At 43.9% G+C, this 24,022-nt stretch overlaps 1 protein-coding gene across 1 annotated transcript in view; it reads left to right on the top strand.

Annotated features, from left to right (window-relative positions):
* LGALS12 (galectin 12) overlaps positions 1–24,022 on the top strand; it is a 143,117-nt gene that overhangs the window by 74,098 nt on the left and 44,997 nt on the right. Inside the window, exon 4 of the mRNA XM_069208052.1 lies at positions 14,435–14,554. Within this exon, the coding sequence (XP_069064153.1) occupies positions 14,435–14,554 (120 nt within the window). The remainder of the gene's footprint in view (positions 1–14,434; positions 14,555–24,022) is intronic.

Genomic DNA, 24,022 nt, shown 5'->3' on the forward strand with positions numbered 1-24,022 from the left:
TTTAAAGTTCCTGTATACAATTGTAGGGTGGCCCACAGGGTACAACTTCACCTTGTTCACAAATGGATACAGACTAGTGAAGTCGTAGTAATGTATTTTCTCACCAGGGCCAGCTACACGGTACAATTGAATGGCGTTTGTACGGCCGCCGAATAAGGCGTCACGGGGCTCCAGCGGTGAAGGTAGCTGCTGGCTCTTAATAAAAGTGCTCAGTGCGCCATCTTTCGATAGCTCAGTTACCCAATCATGTTCCCAGAGAGTTCTCAGAACAAACCCACAACTCTCAATATACTGCGCCTTTGCCAGAGTCCGGCGGTACAGATGTTCAAACGTGGTGCCCTGCAGTCTATTAAATTCATGGGGTTTGTAACACTGAGGGCAACCATGGTAAAAACACCCGTTGAACTCAAAGGCCGTTGGAACACCGTTAATTAATGCATACCCGTCTAGATAGTAGCGGCCTAGACGGTATTCGCCGCCCTGCAAAGCGTGCTGAATGAAGATGCTCTCATTCACAGAGACGTACATGAGCCACTGAATAGAAGGTGTGGAGTAACGTTTCTGCTTGCCGTTATAGAGGTCAGGTGGTATTAAGGCGATAGTTTCAGACCTTAAAAACATGTGTTTATAAATAGACATGCACATTGAAGCCAGAGTAATGTTTTGAAATGGGTCCAGGTATACAGTTATTTTTTTTTCACGCTCGCACGGATCTGTTTCAATAAACACGACCCGCTTCGTCATAGCCACCACAACATCTCTGAATAGGTTGCATGCTTTTCGCAATATCATAACGTCCGCCTGACAGTATGCTCTCAATTCAGTTTGGAAATGAAACCGTTTTTCACGGTTTTCATCGTACCACTGTAGAAAACTCTCTTTTTCAGAGGGCATCATATAATCGCAACCATAACTGTCGGGCGGAGGCATAGGCCCGAAGTAATTCTGATTAGCCCATGTGTTAAAAAAGTGTGGGAAATAACCTTTACAGCCTTCAAACCCAAAGGCTTTTGGCAGTTTGCTCAACTTCATGGGCAGAAAATTCAAGGTGTCTATGAACCTAATGTCAAAAGGCACAACCTTAAGCAGCATTAGTTTGGAACCTTGGGTTATGAGACTAACGGGAAGCTTTTCATGTATCAGGTCCCTGATAATGAAAAAAGAATCATATGCTTTGGAGTTGTGAGCCAGAAATGTATAATCCTGGTATCGGGGTTGCATAAATGTGAGGAGGAAATCATTCACGCAAGCCCGACCTTCAAACTCCCAGCTCCCATCACCGGTTAGATGGTGGGCGTAAATATAGTTTGGTTGGTGCACCCCCGTCTCTTGCGTACACTCTATGTCAAATACGATATAGTCTTCTGTTTTTTTCTGGTAGTGACTTCTGAGCATGTAACACTCATGGGTTGTTCCGGCTATAAAAGGAGCTGTACACCTAGGGCACTGCATACCTTCACATTTGTGATCGACAGGTTTATAACGGCCGCAAGTCCCACAGTCGGCTTTAAGAACACATTGGGCGAGGCCTATGTGCGTGTTTAAGCAGTCTTGCGACCGACAAAACAGCTTGCACGTTGGACAGTTCACTTTCAGAGCATTGTCATTGACACAACCGTCCCTCTGACACATTTTACAGTGTAATTCACACTGGTGTTTGGTCCGGTTGTTGTATATGTGATCGCAATGCTCACACACATACTTGGCGCCTAGAAAACCCTTCAGGTTCAAGACACCGTAAAAGTGGTTTTCATGGTGTAGCACATACACGGTCTTGTTTTTCACACCTTCATTGGTAGTGAAGTACTTCCAAGAACCTGCATGGTATAGAACTTTAACCGTCACGGCGAAGTGATTCTCAAAAAGTCCCAGATCCCCAAAACCGACCATTTTGTCAGTCGGTATCTGAAGCGCCTCATGTGCTGCTACAGCCATCGCCATAATGACGGCGTCTGGGGTAGAGCGGTCCATCAATAAGCCTGCAATGCTTGCGGCCAGACACATGTTGGTAGCTCCGGTATTAAAATCGAGCAACCATCGTGATTTCTTGTCAATGATTTTACTGTACATAACGCTCTTTAAGGCTCTGGAAGCACCCCCCTCGCGCCCCCTAACAACGAGGGAGATGATTCTAAAGGACCCGTACGCCAGTAATTCAGCCTTGCTCTGTAAAAGTTTAGATAGGTTTTCTAAAAACGTTACAGCGTCAAACACATCCCGAGATGACCGTCTGGTGAACAGGGGACTATTGAGACCCTGTCCCTGAAAACGCATCTGAAAGAAATCATTAGGACCCACATCGTGTAACAATCGTTCGATCAGCGTTTGCACAGCCTGATGTATAGCTATGATGCCATGATCTGAGGAGTGTAGGCGATCTAGGTTAACGAACCTAAACTCCTCATAGTGTTCTGTAGCGTTAAACCGCTCTACAACACGACTATACCGTCTCACACTTTCCATAAAAACTGGTTCTGAAGCCTCAGTTTGAGAATTACTGGTTGTTGGAGAGCTCCCAGGGGTGTGGTTAGATGTAGGTGTGTTTTTAGACCTTCTGGTAACGCAGAGTCTGGCTTTCTTTAACTTTTTTATTACCAGCTTGCGTTTTCTAGAGCTACCAAGCCACTCTGGCTTCTTATGGGCCCATCTGGTTTTTGGTAAACGACCCCCGCCGATCTGAACAATGTCTGGCTTGTTTACAAATGGTGACACTGACACTACACCGACTTCGGACGGGGCTCCTCCAGACTGCTTAAGGCTGAGACGGCTCGGACCGCCACCCCCAGACGGCCTGTAAAGACCAGCAGCACCTCCTAACTCTATATTTTGAGGTCTTATGGGTGCAGGGCTTGGGGGTTGACATGACCTCTGACTATTGAGTGCTCGTAAAACTCTTAGAGCTCTACTAAGCAGGTGCTGGGGCTTCTTTTCATATTTAGACCTATGGCCCCCTGTACTGGTAAATGTAGTTCTAACATTCCCCGGGTATGTACGCTCACCTAGTCATGACGGGATGTTACCCATGGCCACAATTGTTGAAGCGCAAGTTTGGGCCATTGTGTTTCTACACCGAGCCATCAGCTGTTTTAAAGCCTTTATGCTAGCTCTGGATGCCCCTCTATTACCGTCGTTCTTACATAGTTTTAAAGTTTTTAGATGGAGTTGGCATTTTAACTGTCTGAACGAATGATGGATTTCTTTAACGTAGTTGTCTAGAACTCTAGCCCGGCTTGAAAGGTTTGTTTCAAGGCCAGTACTTGTGACACTAGAGGGGTGATTGCCAACTCCCTGAGCATCCCCAGTTATAGGACAGCGGCCGTTGTTATCACCCCCAATCACGGCTGAGGGATCAGAGCGGGACGTAAAAACAGGATTCCAGTGTGAACATCCAGGAGTTTGAGAGCCCTGATCATCGCTCGAGGGTGTTCCAAAACTCTGATTTTGCGTTCCGCTACACCCTATACTGCTGTCGGGGTATATTGATGATGATGGTGAAGACCATTGCGCACGGGCACTTGGCGCAGGACTGGTGGGGTCGTATGCCCCCGGGGGTGTATCGGGGGACATCAGACATGGGGATGCCGGGGCTTCAGAACTTTGGGTAGTACCAGCTAGAGCCTTAAGAAGCTCTATACAGTGGGAGTAGGGATCCTCTGCAGGGTGATCATTTTCCATGGAGGGGTCACATAACACAGCGGGGATAGTTGTACACCCTGGAGAGGTTAGGTCGAGGCCAGACACGCCGGTATTAGAACTCTGGACCCTAGGGGGAGCCGGTTTAAAAAAAAATGTATCTATCAAGATTCAAATTGTTGAATCCCTATGTTCTGTAAGTATAAATACATATTGACAACTGTAAAACTTTTCTCAAAAACTATACACGGTTTAATAAACAAATTCCACATGGTGGCGCTCTTGCATAATACTACCTCTAGGACTGTCTCTATAAGACATAGACTGGAAAGTGGATCCTAGGATCCAGGCCTGGTTTTCACCTTAGCTGAACAAGGCTGTGAACCATGTGTGGGGGCGGAGCTCAGTCTAAACTCCTAGCTGAGCCAATTCCAACACCACACAGTCTTTGTTTTAAAAGAAAAAGAAAATGGCCGGATGTGGATGCAACATGTGTGAGGTCCTGGGTTTTTTTCAAGGCAACAAAATCAGATCCAAAGCCATCCTGAACTAAGGTGAGTGGGCTGTGGTACTTGAGGGGTCTGAAAAGCTTTTAGCAGGGATAGTTATTTTTTAATCATTATTATTTTAATTTATTTCAATATTTTTTTTTATTTATATGCTTTTAAAAAAACGACCTTGTAGGCCCCTAAACCCCTGTCCACACTTGCCACACAAACACACACAGATATATATATATATATATATATAAATAAATAAATATATATATATATATATATATATATATTTTTTTTTTTTTAAAAGGCTGTCACATGATGGCCTGGGGGTCTCTGAGCCCTGTGCTCAGGGACCTCATATTTGTATTTGTATTTTTTTTTTTTAAATGCTGCCCTAAGGGGCCTTGGGGGCCCCAATCCCAAGGCCCCCAAAACGCTATTCATTTTTATTTCTTTTTTTTTATATTTGTATGGGCCCTAGCGCGCGAGGTCAGGGCCCCACAGACCCGGGCCTCGCGCCATTACTATATTTTTTTTTTTTTTTAAACAAGCAAATGCCGCACTCTGGCGGCAAGCGATCGGATCCCCGAGACCATGGGAACCCCACGAGGTCTTGGGGATCCGATCGGATGGTTTAATTAGAGAGAATACCGCGCTGAAACACGCACGGCATTCTCTCTAATTAAACTTTCAACGCGGCTCTCAGAAGCCGCTGGGGTGTTCCCCAGCGGCTTCTGAGAGCCGCGTTGTTAATAAGCCCATTTTTAAAAAAAAAACTGCCGGCAGAGGTCTCCGAGGCTGTAAACGCTCGGAGACCTCGTTATCAAGTTAGGAGATCTCTTCACGGAGGCATCGCGACCTCCGAGAAGAGATCTCCTAACTTGATAACGCTGTCTCCGGGCTTTTACAGCCTCTGGAGACACGCGCTATTAACTTAACAAAGCGGCTCTCAGAGACCTGCAGGTCTCTGGGAGCCGTTTTGTTAAGTTAATAACGCGGGTCCCCAGAGCCCAGGACGGCTTTGGGGACCCGCGTTATTAACTTAACAAAGCGGCTCTCAGAGACCTGCAGGTCTCTGGGAGCCGTTTTGTTAAGTTAATAACGCGGGTCCCCAGAGCCCAGGACGGCTTTGGGGACCCGCGTTATTAACTTAACAAAGCGGCTCTCAGAGACCTGCAGGTCTCTGGGAGCCGTTTTGTTAAGTTAATAACGCGGGTCCCCAGAGCCCAGGACGGCTTTGGGGACCCGCGTTATTAACTTAACAAAGCGGCTCTCAGAGACCTGCAGGTCTCTGGGAGCCGTTTTGTTAAGTTAATAACGCCGGTCCCCAGAGCCCAGGACGGCTTTGGGGACCCGCGTTATTAACTTAACTTAAAGCGGCTCTCAGAGACCTGCAGGTCTCCGGGACCAGTTTTGCTAAGTTAATAACGCCGGTCCCCAGAGCCCAGGACGGGTTTGGGGACCTGCGTTATTAGCCTAGCACAGCTGCTTTCAGAGACCAGCAGGTCTCTGAAAGCAGTTGTGCTAGGTTAATAACACCGGTCCCCAGAGCACAGACCGGCTCTGGGGACCACGAGTTATTAACCTAGCAAAGCTGCTTTCAGAGACCTGCAGAGACCTGCAGGTCTCTGGGAGCAGTTTTGCTGTGTTAATTACTCGAGCCCCAGAGCGCAGTATGGCTCTGGGAACCTAGTGATTAACTTAACAAAACAGCTTTCAGAGACCTAGTGGCCTCTGAGACCAGTTTTGCTAAGTTAATCACAAGGGCCCCAGAGCTCAGGCCGGCTCTGGGGGGCCCTTGCTATGAACATTTTGGCGCTGCTCTCAAAAGGCCACGCGGTCTCTTGAGAGCCACGCCGCAAAAGTTCATAACCTGGGCACCCCAGAGCTATGGTTGACCCCTTGGAGCGTAGTTATTAATTTTAGAGCTCTGCACCCCGGAACTCATTGCGCTGAGCTCTAAAATTAACAACTAGGCCACCCCCAAAAGCTCACCACTTAAACACACTATTGCGGCCATATAATACTGGCCCATACCATAAAATACACATAAAAAATACATAAAGAGCCCCATAACATTTCCTGTACAAATTAAATACAGCCCCACCACTAATACCCTTAGCTACACAACCCCCTGAACCATGACGTACACAATAAGCCCACCAAACTGCCATCAAAATAAGTGCAACCCCACAAAAATACAGGCCCCTACATAGTCCCAGAACCAATATGTACATATTAAGCAGTCCAAATACACCCCACATCGTAAGTGCACTCGCCCTGAAATACATGCCTATACATTGCACATTAACCCACAAGTACCAATTAAACAACCCCTAGCCCCACAAAACAAGTGCAGACTTTAAAAAATACCGACAGATACACAGCCCCAGAATCAGCAAGTACACATTAAAAGAACACCATCCCACAAAATGAGTGCAGATTTTCAAAAATATATGTCCATACACAGGTCCAGAACCAGCAGGTACAAGTTAAGCAGTACCAATACAATCCCCAAAATAATTGCACCCCCATAAAAATACAGACAAATACATAGCACAAGACCCTACTAGTACCATTTAAACAAAATCACCCCACAAAGTAATTACAGTATCTCAAAAATACACTAATAGCAGCTTTTACATTTTTTATTTTTTATTTATTTTTTAAAAGCAGGCATTTTACATCTCTATGTATAGTTAAACAGATTGGTGCTAATGTCATTGTTAAACTTTAGTAAAACACATACACACATCACACTGTTACAGACCTTAAGTAGAAGATGTTCAGCATCACCAGTCTGAGCTCTGCCCTTCATGTTTCCAGCCATTATGTCCTGATGCGTCCCTGCTTGCCACAAATGTCAGTATGTAGTTCAGAAAAAAAGAGGCCTGTGAAGTTGGGGGGTTCTTATACTAGGATCACAGTGGTAATTATGCCTGGGCTCTGTGATTGGTGGGACCTGGAAATAGGCATCTGTTATAGGTTAGCAATATTTGGCCTTTGTTGTGTTTCAACTTTTAATTACTGTGTCTGTTTTCTAATTTAACCCCACCTCTGTCACCCCTGGAAAGAATGTAAGCCCATCTCTGTTTTAGATTAGCCATGCCACAACAACCTCTGTTGTGTTTCAATCTTTTAATTACAGGGGCAGTTCTGGGAACCCCTGAAAGAATGTAGGCCCATCTCTGTTTTAGATTAGCCATGCCACAACAACCTCTGTTGTGTTTCAAACTTTTAATTACAGGGTCAGTTCTGGGAACCCCTGAAAGAATGTAGGCCCATCTCTGTTTTAAATCAGCCATGCCCCTCAACCTCTGTTGTGTTTCAAACTTTTAATTACCGTGTCAGTTCTGGGAACCCCTGAAAGAATGTAGGCCCATCTCTGTTTTAAATCAGCCATGCCCCTCAACCTCTGTTGTGTTTCAAACTTTTAATTACCGTGTCAGTTTCTAATTTAACCCCACCTCTGTCACCCCTGGAAAGAATGTAGGCCCATCTCTGTTTTAGATCAGCCATGCCCCTCAACCTCTGTGGTGTTTCAAACTTTTAATTACTGGGCCAGTTCTGGGAACCCCTGAAAGAATGCAGACATGTCTCTGTTTTAGATTAGCCATGCCACAACAACCTCTGGGGTGTTTCAAACTTTTAATTACAGGGTCAGTTTTCTAATTTAAACCATCTGGGAACCCATGAAAGAATGCAGGCCCACCTCTGTTTTAGATTTACCTCTCTACATTGATAGGCTGGCTCTAACATAAGCAGCATTTGACCATTCCCACTTTATTTATTTTTTGGATTAGCCAACAGTGTGGAGGTTTGACCAGACCGCCCACTTTGCAGCCCTGTGCAGAGGCCCCCTAACTGGCACTTGGGCATGAATGTCTGACATGTCCAGACCTGTCCCTCTCAGGCTCTGAAACCACTTGCACAGCACTAAGTCATACTTTTTTTTACACAACTCATAGGCCAAAACCCAGGGGCTAGGACCCAGACACAGGGCTAACACGTGACACCACGTGTTCACAAACCACGTGACACCCCCATGCACGTCACTTCCGGGGAGGGCTTTCTGGGACACCGGAAGTCCCAGCCACCGGATATGACGTCATTTCCGGGGCGGGACAACTGTCACTTTTAATATGGTGATTAAAGGTATCCCTTCCTACTACTATTGTGCTTGTGGGGGGGAGGGATAGGGGGTCTTTGAGGCACAACGGCTTCAATATGTAATTAACTTAGCCGGACATGTAATGCGATAGCTGGTTTACATTACAAAGGAAATTTGTTTACATGAAAATTGGATGGTTACATTTCCAGGTAAGCAAATCATCTTTAGGTGCTGGTTTGTTCACGGTTCTGGGCACATCGTCTGTAAATGTTGTTGCACATTTAAAAACACAAAAGCCTGCAAAGATCTAAAAACAATTTACAGATGTTCCTCCACTTCGAAAAAGAGTATAAAGTTACTTCATTCCAGGACTTTTGGGGAAGCAAAACTGTAAACAAAAAAAAAGTAATAATAAAGTTGCAAATCTACATTTGTTTTACAATTCTGCAAATCGTATTGTACACCTGGTACAATTCTGTGGTCTGAGATACTTACTCTAGAGTTTCTTTGTGAGGAACTCTTTCTTAATCCATCTTTGGCAGCAAAACATGTTTGAGGTAATTTTAGCAGCTAACCTCCCCAGCTGTGGAGGTCAAAATATTTCAGTTTGGGCTGTGGAAGATGCCTCTGAACATTGTTAGCTGGCTTTCCCCTTACTGTTCCCCTTCTGAGTCTGTTCAGTACAATGTTTTGGAGGCAACAAGTTAGTAGTATTTTCCAAGGAGGGCACCCCAAGTGATTGCAGTATTATTCCAAAGCTAATCACCCTTTAGAAGGACTGAAGGAACTGACCATTGGAGCTTCAGCAAAAGTACCACAAATGATGCAAAGCTCCCCCCCAAAATGACCTTCATGTTTCATGGAAAGTCCTCATAAAGCAATTTGTGAATTCATGAATTGATGAGTAGGTGCTTGCCTGTCAGTTGTGCAAACCTCGTGAAAAGTTTATACACCTCTGGCATGATTCCTGGTGTACTGAGCGATAAATAGTGAGACAACAGGCTGCAGTGACCTTTACTTTAAACCTTAAGGCACTGTGCCTAGCTTCTCAAACAAAGAAGGCTGTTCTGGTCAATCACCCCACCACAGGTACTTTCTTGGCCAGCTTAAACATTACAGTTGTTCAAGCCCTGGCACAACCCTACATTTGGACTTGGAAATTTTTGGTCCTTTTCGTCTGTAGTCGTCAGACCATTTCTGTTTTCCTGGAAAAAATTGCAACACTTAATGTTTTTCTCTGTGTTATTGCAGATTATGTAAATTGATTATAGTTTTGTGGCTGTTGGTTGTTATGCATCTGTTTTTTTAAATTTTAGTTTATTTATTGCCTGACTATTGACTATTTCCTGTGTTAAATGGATTACTGATTGAGTTGTGCCCATCTACCATCTTCAGAGCAGTGTCCGTCCTTCATACAAACCGTGTAACCTAAAGTCATTCTTACTACTTCTGTTCTCACTATTCTCACTAGTTTTGTTTTAGCTTTGAGACTTTCACTTCTGTTTGTGTGCAGCCTCATCATTACTCCTTTACTCAAATTATTTTACACCCCTGTTTACATAATCTGATGAATGCCTGATTATTTTATGAACCGCCACCTCTGCCATGCTATTCTCCATGCAAGGTATATGTTTCCTATGTGGATAAAGGTGTCAAGATATGCTGTTGTGGTTGATCACTTTTTTCAAGTCCTCGGCCACAGATGATAGCAAATCCCTCAAGTTTCCTACTACTCTAACTCTTGGTCGTATTTAGATTTCTTGATCTGTCATTGGTGCACGCTGTTGATAATCTTATCCCATAATTTATTTTTATAATGTATGTGAAACATGCAAATGTCCAAAGAAAATGAGACATTCTTGATATTTCCTCTCATACCGTCTCCTCCCTTTCTTTTTACTATATATTCCCCCCCATACTTCGACATTGTAATACAACTTTAAAAAACTGTTCTGATACAATGTTTTACTTGAAATTAAGGGGAGTTGGTCATCGAGTGTTCGGATTTCCGTTCCGAGTTCAGATGTGGCTTCTCACTTCCAGCAGCTGTAGCCTGTGGGCTAATAACTAACTTCTGTGTTGAGATACCAGTTTCCCTACCGTGTGACCATGGACTCCACAACGGAATAAAAAATACTTTTGTAGTGCTGCCTTTTATAGGCGTGTACTATAATGATTTAACTATATTGATTTTGTCTTTTGAATCAAGAAAGGTAAAAAGTGTTTTTAAAAAGCCAGATGCGTATTTTAAAACTACTGTGATAGTAGCGAAGGCAGGTTGTTTAAAAAGTCCTTTAGTATCTTTTAGAGACCACTGTAGAATGTATTTACAGTTTCGAACCACCTGAAGTTTGGAGGAAGCATATATAATCCTGACCGCATGTTTGCAATTGTTTGTCACGATGTTCCAGGAAATATAGGTTGGAAATATCTGTGCACATTCCTGGCGAGTTATACATTCAGATAAGTGAAAGTGGAAATTCCAGTTTTATTCCTTACTAGCATGACTAACCTACAGGGGGTGATGATTAGTTTTTGTTGTCATCTGCCGACTGTTTTTCTTCAGATTTGTTCATACTAATAACGTGCATAGAAGTGTGATTTAGGCAATAGGTGAAGATTCGGGATAATACCACAAGAGGTCTCTGTTGCCACACAATTCACTTGTGGTGGGCTGAGTTTAACAGACATTAAAACAGCAGGCAAACCTTTTCTAAATTACCGTACAGACGAACTTCCTACAAAGGTCCACATTCCTTCATCAAGAAAGGGGAATATCTTACTACAAAGTCGGTCTACCCAGGCTTTATACCTATTGTGCACTTTAGATTTCGTTGAACCCGTGGAATTAAAATATATATATATGGCGGCAAGGGTTAAATCAGAAAACACTTCCTCCTTTTTAGGTCGAGTGTAGCAGCGTTTCTGGGCCTGCCTTTCAAAAATCACTTAATGTCGTTGGTAAATGCTTTACGTTTGTCCTGCCTTGTGGGAGTTTTGTTACTGGTTTGGAGATTGACCGAGTTGCATGGATTCTTGCACGATCGAGCATGTACTTTAGTGTGGAGCACTATTTTTCTTTTGCCTCGCTGCTTTGCTCATGGCGGTATGTTGTTTCATCCTCTTCCTTCTTTTGGGGCATTTTGCTGTTTCTTTACGATGTCTGCGGGGGCGGTTGATTTATTTTTTGCAGTTTTGTGTAGCGCAAACTTGACACAGAGGTATTGGAGCATTTTTTTTTTTTTTTTTTGCAGTTTATATAGTGCAAACTTCATACAAAATTATTACCATGCTTTACGTGAGCACTTGTTACATTACACAACAATGCATTCATTTTTGGTAGCAAGTGGAGATTAAGTGATTTGCCCAGAATCGCAGGATTTTGAGCCGGTGCAGAGACTTGAAGCGTGATCCCCAACTCCAAAGTCTGCAGGTCTAGCCCTTACACCACATCCTTTCCTCTAGGGTTCTTTATCTGGTGTGTGTGTATGGGTAGTCTGGGAATAGTTCTCTTTTTTTAATATATATTGGTAATACAGGTTCTGCCATTTCGTAGGGCTGCAAAGCAGGTGCCATTTTTAACAAAACCACTATAATTTATTTGCATCAACCTTGCTGAGATGAAGAGGTGAAAAAGCTATTTCAAAATTGTAATCTGTGACATTCTCGTTCTGTCAACTTCTGCAGTGGGTGCATTAACCAACTGACTTGAGTAGAGCTTAACACTAGGCGATAGCACGTGCTCTCGATAACCTCCCGAGGGTCACCAACCAAGCACATAGGTTAGTACTAGGGAAGAAGATGGCGAAAGGTGTTGTCTCCAAAATGGTTGAAAAGGAGTTGTGACTCCAGACCCAAGCACTTCACGGCCTCAAGCTTGATAACAAAAAACATCTGGCCTTTGGATGTAAATTGGGCCTGTTCAAATAGAGTTCAGTTAGCACGACCTGGATACAAAGGTAGTACAGCGCTTTACATGAGCACTGGTTCCATTACACAAGAACACATTAATTTTTGATAGCAAGGCTGAATCACAGGATGTTGAGCTGGCACCGAGACTCGAACAGTGTTCCCCAGCTCCAAAGTAGGCAGCTCTTGCCCTTTGTGCCGCATCCTCTCCCTTAGGGTTCTTTGTCTGGTGCGTGTTGGGGCAGTCTGGGAATAACTTGTTTTTTCTTATATAGCGGTTGGTAATACAGATTCTGCCATTTCATAGCGCTGCAAAGCAGGTGCCATTCTTAACAAAATCAATATAATTCTTTTGCAGTTAAGCTGCCTCTTCTGTTATTCTTTGTATACTGTCATTGACTTTAAAAGTTAGGCTGTTATTGCAAATGTAGCTGTAGCTATGAAGGAGATCGCAATGATCGAAACGCGTTGCCAATAAACTTTTTCTTTCAAAGACTGTTGGTCCTGGAGTGTGCTTTGCTGTCTGCGCAAAGAAACTGAGCTTTTTTATATATATATATATATATATATATATATATATATATATATATAGTCTTCAAGGCACGTACAGTTAACAAAAGTAAGGGCTTGATTTGGTGGAGAGAGTACTCTGTCGCTACAGTGATAGAGTAATCTCTCGGCCAAACTGAAATTCCACCTACCTCATTTAGAGTTGGGAGGACGTTAAGTATATCAGGGAAGAAGACTACTCCATCTAAATTGCTGAAGTACTCTTCCCTCTCCCCCTACCCCCCCAAAAAGGTGTGACAGAATAAGAACCATGGGCGGTTTCGTAATTTTGTCATCCTGTCTTAGTTCGTGCTTGTAGAAATGGTCAATTTTCACTTTCGCATACTACCATTCAAAATGTGATGGTAGGTGAAAAATTTTAATCACTTTCATGTTATTGTTGTTTTTTTCTTTTTCTTCAAAAAGAAAATCCAGTTTGGGGATTTCGTTTTAGAAAATAAAACATATTGAAAGTATGCTGTATGGAACCGTTATGTTGACAGAGCCACATGGCACACTTTAACTTAATTGACAGGAACAACTGTGACAGCATTTCCTGCCAATGTAAGAGCTGTCCCCTGGGACTCTAGATATCTCTAAACTGAGAGTGGTTACTCTGTCAGGGCGATGGAGTACTTTACATACAGTTCCCAGTGGCAACTGGTGACTTTTGAAAGTGGTGGAGCCGGTAGAAGTAAAAATACTTAAAACGGACGGTAAGTGTTTTAAAAAAAGAATGTGTCCCAATTGAATCTGCACTACGTATTCCATTCTGCAATGCAGAGGTGATCAGGGCACATTCTATTTATAAAGCATGTACCCTCCCCTCCCCGTTACAATGGCAAAGTAAATATATTCTTCTTACTTTAGACATCTGGATTTACCACACCTTCAGCGTGCAACTGCAAACCCAGAGTTCAGTTCTCCTATGTCGCACTACCTCCTTGTAATTATGTGCCTGCTGGTCCCACAAAAACTAAGCACCCCAGCCAAACCAAGCACTGCTTTAATGCTGCTTTTAATAGTAAACACCATAAAAGCATTGTCAGGACTGGCTGGGTCAGCGAAACGCAACACTCCATTGGAAACCGATGGGGATCTACTGCTTCTGTTAAACTCCCTGGTTTATTACTTCTAGAAGCCTGAACTGCACATGATAGCCTGGCCACAGCAAAAACACCAGCCAATCTGACATGCGCATTTCAGTTAGCACTGCCTCAGCTGCTCCTGGTTGCCACAATCCGTTCAGGAAAGAGAGCACTGTAGACCCACCCCTAATGGAGAAAAAATGGACAGTATGGGGGAAGTATTCAGAGGAAAATAATTAGTCCATTTCAGGTGTGGAGAATCGCAGAAGGGGTCAGCACCCCTATGGGGAAACCGGCCCTTTTAGTTTCCTTGACTAATAGAGGTAGGCATAGTAGTAGATGCAATCTTTTTGTATTTTTGTAGAAAGATATTGTGGATGTCGATATAGTGACATCCAACCCAGTGATGCTGTCCTATGAAACAGTAAAGAAAGTCTATAGGTCAAAGAATGTAAAGTACTCTATTTTTATTTTTTTCCCCCCAAAAGATAGGTCCAGCAGAAGTTAAAATGGGTGCGTTGGCTGTAGCTCAAAATAGAAATGTTCCTCGATTTTCACTTACTCCAGCAGCTAGGAGGAAATGCTTTCTTTGGCACTATTCTTTGTATAGTATAATGTATAATTACATTATCATCGTTTCCCCATAGGTGAGTGTCAATGGCCATCACTTCGTGGAGTATCCCCACCGACTACCTCTGGAGAGAGTGGACACCCTTGGAATATTCGGTGATGTTCTGGTGAAATCCATCGGATTCATTAACAGCAATGTAAAGTGTCAACTGAATTTTTTGATACGTTATTAACCTATTGTGACATGATACCTGCGCTAAATGCAGTGCTTCTATATTGTTTGCTCAGTGGAATATCTTCTTCAATTTTTAAAACCAACAAGAGCATGGACTCTCTACATGACTCCTCGTATATTTTTATGCACTTAAAGAAGGCTTTCACTCTTATTCATTTATTATCTTAAAAGTTGATTTTAATACTCTTAGGTCTTTATTTAGATTTCGGTGTCCGGATTACTACGAATACCATTATTTCCTTTGGGATTTATATTTTGGCGGATGGAATAACCGTCACCGTTGTGACGGAGTAACCCCCCCGCTGAGATCTAAATCTGTCCCATAGTTCCCTACTCGTTTGTATCTATAATAATACATTGCAAATACATTCAATATCACCATTCAGTAATGTAACTGGTGCTCATGTAAAGCGCTCCATTACCTTCAGGTTCAGTTCACTCCATACAAAACTGCAAAAAAAAAAAGAGTTTTGCATCCATCTTCATCGGTGCATTTCTTATCCGCAATGGCATCTAATATGTTGCCACATAATGATAAAGTAAAATTTGGCAATTCGCTTAGACTTTTACTCGTCTTTCAGTTGACTGAAAGAGATAAAAAAGACAAGAAAAAATGTGTTTGTCTGTTAATCTGCTGCTCAATTCAATATATATTAATATGCAATTATCATAGTCTTTTTGAGTAATTCATGTAAACGAATGCGTGGTTGTTCAACTATCAAAATTCATAAATGAAAGAAGTGGTTGAATTTGAATTGCTCCAAAAATGACCACACGCTCCTAATCTAATTTTATCCTCTCTGTGGTTCTATCAGGATGAATATATGTCTAATTTGGGAATTCATACAAGGAACGATAAGATTGTGGGTATTGGGCCTCACCAACACTTTAAAATCCTTTTTGGGGTTTTTATAATTCTAATCTACATTTGTCTCCTTTTCGTTAAACCAAAGCTAGTTATCTGGCTTGCAAAAGCACAACAACTATGCACATGGATGTAGAGTTGCCGTAAAGGCATATGTAAGTGGGAACGTTATGCAGGATAAAAAGATGATGCTTTATAAGTGACTACTACGAAACAGATTTAACTTGGACATTATAACTATATGAGTGTTGCGTGTAAAGTGCATACAGACAAAAGAGACTAAAGACCTATGTCCATAACTATAGAAGCGCATTAAAACAAATAGTTTTCATTTCACTGTATTGGACAGAGCAAGTCTGTTTCGATAAACTACATAGTTTTGGTTTCAGTAACAATAGGCACAACCATTTAACCTTACACTCGTGTAAAGGATAGGAAACACTGGCAGCAAACCTTTGTGCGATGTCGGCTTCTGATGCATTTCACGCGCAAAATGGAATTTGCACATGTTGAATGAGATACGCCACTAGGAATTAATTGGGAGACAGTTTATCACAATCTATCTAATTGGCATTATGATGAAAATAGATATTTTTGCCCTTTGCAGTCGATGAAATAGTATGTTTATGTATAAAGATACAGGTAGCTCTGAGGAAAAAAACGACAAGGTTCTCTCCCTTTCCTTGATAGTTGAACAACCACTCATTAGTTTACATCTATTACTCAAGGTCTGAGATTATAGAATATTCATGTGCATTGAATCGAGTAGTACATAACTGAATCACACAAGTATGTTTTTCTTTTATTTGTTTCGTTTGTTTTTTACCGTCTCCAGTAATTTAAAAGAAGAGTATAATTCTAAGTGGATTGCCAATTTGGACCTTATATTCTGTGGAAACAAATTAGATGCAATTATGGTATTTAAGTGCATGACAATATACATGAGAAGAATCCATGAAAGGCATCTGTGCCCGTTTTAGTACCCTCTGTGGAGCTGGATGTTAGTACCTGCAGTGTTTTAGGCCAGAGGTGCCCAGCCTGGGTCAAGGAAGCCCAGATTCATGCAAGGTTTTCAGTATAACCACTGCCTGTAAATGATTTCCTTTTTAGATTAATTGTATGCACATTTATCTTATTTGAATACTTTGAAAATCTGGATTCTTTCCAGACCTCCTGGATTTGCATTGGTCGACATTGTTTTAGGTAAAGCACAGTGGCGGCTGCCAGCTTTAGGAAGGAAGGAGGGAGGGAGGGGACGGGCGGGAAGCACACACACTCATTCTTTCACACACACACTCACGCACATCCATTAACAACACTCATAACATTCAAACTGCGTACACACACACACACACGCACACGCGTCCCAGGAGGTCAGCCAATGAGAGAAGGCAGCAGTCCCAGCCTCGTTGCAGAGTGGGATGGGGTCAGTGAGACTGCTGACCCCACCCCACTCTGTGACAAAGTGTCACTGTTTGACACTCGCCCTGGACGGTTCAGGACTTAAACCTGAAATGCCCAGGTCGCTTTTCTCGTCACCAAGGGGAGGGCCTCGAAGCACCTTTGCTGAGCTCAGCCCAGCAAAGTTCAGCTCAGGCAGCCAGGAGTCTGCGCAAATCATGCATGTCTGCTCCAAGCTGCCTGACCTGAACATGAAGAGTGTCTGTCAGGCTGACCTTTGTCCAGCCTGATAGACACTCTTCATGAGGGGAAAATGGTGGGGGGGCATGGCCCTTCTGCCCTAAAGGACTAGCCACGCCTGGTAAAGCAGCAGTATAGACAAGACAGAGGGTGTGAATGGCATGGTGACCAGTGGCTGGATGAACTGGTAAATAGAAGTGAACAATGCGTTCACAGTGCACCAAGCAGGTTTCTGAGGTGAACTGGCAGAGTGTTCTGTGTGATGATAGGTAGGGGCTTACATCCAGTTGGGTTCACTTTTTCAGAAGCTGAGGAGAGAAAATGTGTAATGTTTCAGCTACTCTGCTTCTTTAACCCATGTCGCTTAAAATGCGTTGGTTTATATTTTTTTTGCATATTGAGTAAATTATTGGTATTGGGGTGCAACTCTCTGGATGCCAAGGAAATTTCTTTACAAGTCTTCTGCCCCAGGTCTTTCTACAAGAACAGTAAGAGATAAGATGAAGCCTGGAAAGGAGACTTGTTGGATTATATGGATGTCAGTGGTGCTTGGGGTTTCTTTGTATCTTGATTTTTCTTGCTTCCCACCATGCCCAGTCTACATTGTTTACTGGCTCGATATGCTACATATTTGTTGTTGTATTCATTGAATAAGAGTTGGAGCACTATAGATTGTTAGGTGTCAGTGATTTAGATTAATGTGCAAGAAATGTCCCAGTTTCGATCGGGGGACAGGAGTACACTTGGGCCTGATTTATCATGATCATTGCTATTTGCAAAGCCTGCAATTCACAAAATCAACTGGTTTGTGTGGCTATAAAATAAAATCTAAAGTGGCAATGTATCGTAGGCAAATGGTTATGCACAAATGTCTTCAAGTTTCAACGTACATATCACAAATCATTAGAAAGAAGTGGCATGAAATGGTCATCCCTACTTTCTAACAGTTCATATTGGAATGCAACAATGGTCGCAACTTCTTTTGGAGCTGCAAAATATTGATTGGGTACTAGCTACAGGAAGAAAGTGTTATAAATCTGCAATGTGGAAAGTGGCCTTTTTGTAGGGTCATTCCAAAACTTTTTGCCTCCTTCCTCCTATTTATCTGACCTTTTTTTGTTGGCTTTAGGACTCTGGGCACTTTACCACTGCTGACCTGTGCTAAAGTGCATATGCTCTTTGTAAATTGTATTGGTGATTAGTTTGTCCATGATTGGCATATTTGATTGACTAGTAGGTCCCTAGTAAAGTGCACTAGAGGTGCCCAGGGCCTGTAAATCAGATGCTACAAGCGGGCAAGCAGCACTGATTGTGCCACTCTCATGAATAGCCCAGTAAACCTGTCTCAGACCTGCCATTGAAGTATCTGTGTGTGCAGTTGTGCACTGCCAATTCGACCTGGCAAGTGTACTCACTTGCCAGGCCCAAACTTTCCCTTTTATGACATGTAAGTCACCCCTAAGTTAGGCCCTAGTTATCCCCAGGGGCAGGGTGCAATGTTTTTAAAAGGTATGACATGTACTGGTGTTTTACATGTCCTGATGTGAAATGCTGCCAAATTCAGTTTTCGCTTAAACCAGACCTATCTCTCCCAAAGGTTAACATAGGGACAGCCTTTAGACATATTTTAAGTGCAGTTTTCCATTGGGAGCAGATGGAGATGTGGAGTTTGGAGTCTCTGAAATCACAATTTAAAAATGCATCTTTGTTAGAGCTGGTTTTTAGATTTGTTTGAAAAAGCCACCTTTAGCAAGTGGCTTTTTTCTTGGTTAACCAATCTGTGCCTCTGCCTGTGGAATCCACTTCTGGGTCAGACTGACAGTTGGGCTGTTTGTGAATTCCCTCTAGACAGTGACACAAAGGGAGCAGAGGTGTGTTCTCCATATCCTGATGAGTCTCCTGTGTTAGAGTAGGGAGGGAGGAGCTGACATTTAAACCTGAAGGGGCTGTGCCTGTCCTCACACAACGCAGTCTCCAACCCCCTGGCATGTCTGGTGTCAGGCCTGGGCAAGGCAGGATCTTGTGAGCAACAGAGGCTTTCCTTTGAAGTTTACCCAATTCAAAGGTAGAAATGAGTATAAGAAGTGGACCCAAAACTCCAGACCCTTAGATTACTTCTAGATCAAGAGGAACCTCTGCAAAGTAGAAGAGCTTGATGCTTGAGGAGGACCTGCCACTCTGCTGGTTGCTGTGCTGCCCAGCTGCTGCTCCTTCTGCCTAAGAGGGAAAGGTCTAGCCACTGCTTTCTGCAATCCTGCTTGTGAAGTGTCTCCAAGGGCTTGGACTGATCTTGCTTCCTGTTAAGAAGTGTCAGGGACAGCAAAGACTTCACCTCCCAGCCTCTGGGCTCACTTGCTGTGGATTCTAACTCACCTAGTGGTGCCTACTCCAGTCTCTGGGCCCCTGGGAGTGAAAGCTGGTTGAAAAACAAGAAAAGACAGTTACACCTACTCCAGACGACTCCAGGACTGACCACGCTGCCTGACCCCACGATGCCACCTGTAACCAAACCTGTGTTCCCCGCTGGAGTGCGACGACCCTGCCTAACATTGCAGGCCTGACTCCGCTGCAGCCCAGCTGACGTCCCGTGACTTCGTGGCATGTCATCAACGTCCATGTCACCAGACTCTGCCGCGGCACCTACAGCCTATGGTGTGACCGAGACCTCGTGAGCTTGCCCCACTGTGTCTTGACCCGCTGGACCCCGCTGGAACGTAAGACACCGACGCTTCGAACCAACGCTGCATCACCTCCACTGCTCTGCAGCACTGGAACCGACACTGCACTGGATCCAGCTATGCCTTGCTTCCCTGACCCTGTGCCCCGGCTTGTTCCTCACTTTCAAAAGTTACTGTACATGGGGGACCAAGAGAGACTGTGACCAGCGCCATTGGCGTCATATTGTTGGGAATGCTCTGTCACGATGCCTTGATAACATCAAATTTAAGCATTTGTGTTTCTAAGCGCTATATTTAAGTTTAAGCTGTGAAAATTCATAACTTTGCTTGTGTATGTTGGATTTTTGTCATTTCGTTCTTGTTTTAATAAGATAAATATTGCTATTTTTCTAAACTGTTGTCATTTCCATGGTGTTTTCACTGTGTTACTGTGTGTAATTGTACAAATACTTTACACGTTGCCTCTGAGATAAGCCTGACTGCTTGTGCTAAGCTACCAAAGGGGGTGCGCAGGGGTTATCTGAGCTGTGTATCTACCTTACCCTGACTAGAGTGACGGTCCCTGCTTGGACAGAATGTAAACTGACTGCCAACCAGAGACTCCATTTCTAACAGTACATAGGTTATGGGCATTGGCGGAGGGGGCATGCACCATTCAAGGGGGCCACTGCACTCCTGTTGCCACGCCTGTGGAAAACATCATGGCAATTTTTTTAATTGCATCCTTTGTTCTTTACATTTAAGGGACAGGTGCCACAATACAAAAAAGATTGCTTTGCCATTTTCAATGCAGGTCTACTATCCCTCATAAGCTTACATCTCTTCTTTTCAAGCACTTTCAGTAGATTTCCAACAAAACCCTAACTCATTATTAATATTGGGGTAAATCCTACCAAAAGACCATTTTGCACTCCAACGGATCAGTACAACATTTGCAGGGCAAAATAGATTCTAGGTAGGAAAGTGGTTGCTGTGCCAACAGTGAGACCGCTTTACAACCTAGGATTTGCCTAGTCTAAGCATCCTGTCTCCCATCCCCAATTTCATTCTGATTGAAGCACTTGTCCGGAAAGTCTGTGAGGGATCACAAAGTTGTTTGTTTCCGTTTCGAGGATTGACCTGAGTCCGCATGGATCATCTTTCGTTCTTGGAATTTACAGTTTAGAAGGCAACAGCAGATTTTACCTGCACGATCCACAGGTAGCATAAATATTCATTTATCACCTGCATTCATTGTCTATCTTGAGAGTTTTTCCTTTGAGTGCACTGGTGAAAGGACCTCCTTTTATTGTTTTCAGAATAGGCTTTTAATCTTAAAACTTAGTGAATGCATGGTGCATTCACGTTTCATGGTCTTCTAATCTCAACGCTGAAGCAGGTGACATCCTGTCTGGTGACTCACAACTGAGTCTCAATAAAAAAATTATTACATAGTCAGCACAGGTCTCTGCATGGCGTGCATTCCTCTTAGATACCCTTTTCTTGCCCGTCAACGTGGGGAGGAACTCTTGCTGGAAAGAACAAGAGCTTCCCAGATAAACTCAGAAAGGGATGTTGCAGGCGCCGCCTCAATTAAGAGTTGTCCACATAGCACACCTGGCTACCTCTGGTATATTGAGTAGCACTGGCACATTGTCAACTTCGAGACATTAAGCAGTTATTGTATGTAGGCATGCCTATCGCACATGCAGCCCAGGCTCAAAGGAACCTATGACCCAAGTGGCTGTTACACATGGGCACCACTTGCTCATTCATGATCGTTGTTAAAATTGTCTGTTCTGACACATGGATTTACTCAGAAACCTGGGTTTCCCAATAACATTCCCATACCACATTGAAAACCTGTGGCTTGTTGTGCAACTCCAGCATGTTCAACAGTCCTGAAGCTCAGATACCTCAGCACTTCTATATGTATCCGCCCAGACACATAAGCTTATTTGAGCAACATCCTCAAACGTTAAGATCACCCTTCATAGACATTTTGTGAATATTATAAATAGCACAGAGGATACAAATGTTCATAGCACACGCAAAATTGCAGTAGTAAATTATAAACAGGAAAAAAAAAAAAACGGACGGGAAGATCACCTTTCTGCATTCTGGCATGAGCATGGGCCACTGCTATCTGCTCAGCACATACATTACCAGTGGAGACTTGCAGCAGTTCTGTGGCCTGTCAGTGAAGCCTTCTCATCTACGACCCTGCTGGAGCTGCCATAGTGTAAGATTGGGTGGGCAAACGAGAGGGTACTAGATTCATATTTGTGTAGTACTGAAGGGACAGGATGTCAAGAATGTGGCAGGGTGCATGTTGTCCCTTCGGAGGAATGTGTGGAGATTTGAAGGGACAGAGCATCTGGGTTCGGGTATGTTGTAGATCTTGGTATATTTCCTTGGTTGATGCAGCTTCCATGTAAGTCATTCAATCAGCTGGGCCTTGTGTGCATCTTTCTGTGGTCAGGGCATCTCCCCTTCTTGCATGGTAATCCACCTGCTGACGTTTCACAGGAGACACAACGGAAGGAAGCTTGTAACCAGCCTGATAAAGAGGCAGCAACCTCCCAGAGGCTCGGAACCTATCTTAGGTGTATTCAGAGCTGACAAGAAGAGTCCTCTCGAGGTCAATGTAAAGTAACCGTCTTAAGGAAGGCAGGTAATACCTCCTTTGGTGACCAGAGTGAGAAGCCTAATGGTCTCTTCTGTTCAATCTTCAACGTTTTCTTCCAGTCATTGAGGCTTGTTAGCTCATTCAGTTTTCCTTGACTTCTGGGCAAGAAGCTCTGAGATCAGACTAATTTAAACTTGTCAGGGAGGCAGAGAACGACATAATCACATCCAGGTGGCTGCATTGACGTCAGTTCACAAAAATGCCTGGGGTAGCGGAAGTGAAACCACACAACATTCCACCTTTACTTTCACTCACACACACACATGCTTATGCACACATATTCCCATCTATACACACAAACGCTCTTTCACATAAACACACTTTCACCCACCAGCACATAACTATATTTAATAGAGTTTTTGACTTACCTCAGCCACCAAGGAGGTTGATATTCTAGCTACCTTTACTCTATTCCTTAATACACTAATACTGAATAATTTATTACTCTTACTCACTAATACTGCAATCAAAAAACTGATTGAAAGCAAGGTAGTGAAGCCGCAAGCAACGTCCATAAGGACGAGCTGCTCCTGTGTTCCTGGCACTGACTTTGCAACCTCTGAGGCCAGGAGTTGCAAGGGTCAAGGTGGGGGTGACCGCTGTGACCCCTAATTGGGAAAGCAGCCTGAACAATGACGCGGGAACAACAAGAGTCGTGGTCTACGAAAGCGTAACAACGCTTTCCTGAACAACGACCCTGTTTTCCTCTACTTTAACCATGCATGTCTGAGCAACAAACATGCGTGGTTAAGGCAGAGAAAAACAAACTCTGGATCGGAGAGGACGCAGTCAGGTAAGTGGGGCTGCGGTAAGGTTGGGGCCAGTTTTAGGGGCGGGTGGGAGTAATTTTAGCTTTTAGGGGTGGGGTGGGGTGTCGGGGTAATTTTATTGGCGGGGTGGGGGTCGGGGTGGTTTGAGGGGTGGGAGTCGGGGTAGTTTTAGGGGCCGATTGGGGGGCTGGGGTACTTTTAGGTTTTAGGGGTGCTGGTGGGGGGGCTGCAGTAGTTTTAGGGGTGGGGGGGCCGTGGTAGTTTTAGGGGCGAGGTGGGGGGTTGGGGTAGTTTTAGGTTTTAGGGGCAGGGCTGGGGTGTCGCAGTAGTTTTAGGGACAGGGGTGGGGGATTGGGGTAGTTTAGGATTTAGGGGCAGGATGGGGGGGTCAGGGTAGTTTTAGGGGCGGGATGGGAGGTCGAGGTACTTTTAGGTTTATGGGGTGGGGGGGTCGCTGTAGTTGTAGGGTGGGGTAGTTTTAGGGGTGGGGGAGTTTGGGTAGTTTAGGTTTTATAGGTGGGAGGTCAGAATAGTTTTAGTTTTTAGGTCAGGGGTGGGGGTTGCAGTAGATTTAGGGACAGTGGTGGGGGGGTCGGGGTTAGTTTTAGGGGCGGGGTGGGGGGCCAGGGTAGATTTGGGGCCGGGGTGGAGGGTTTGGGGTAGTTTTAGGGGTGTGGGGTCGCAGTAGTTTTAGGGGTGGGGGTGGGGGGTTGCATGCTGGAACCATGCATGCCGTTCCACGCATACCTTTACCTGGAATGCCTTTACATCGAAAAATCATTGTTAAGGCATTTGTGGTAAAGGCATT

This window comes from Pleurodeles waltl, chromosome 9 (assembly GCF_031143425.1).
Source record: "Pleurodeles waltl isolate 20211129_DDA chromosome 9, aPleWal1.hap1.20221129, whole genome shotgun sequence".
Classification (NCBI taxonomy): Eukaryota; Metazoa; Chordata; class Amphibia; order Caudata; family Salamandridae; genus Pleurodeles; species Pleurodeles waltl.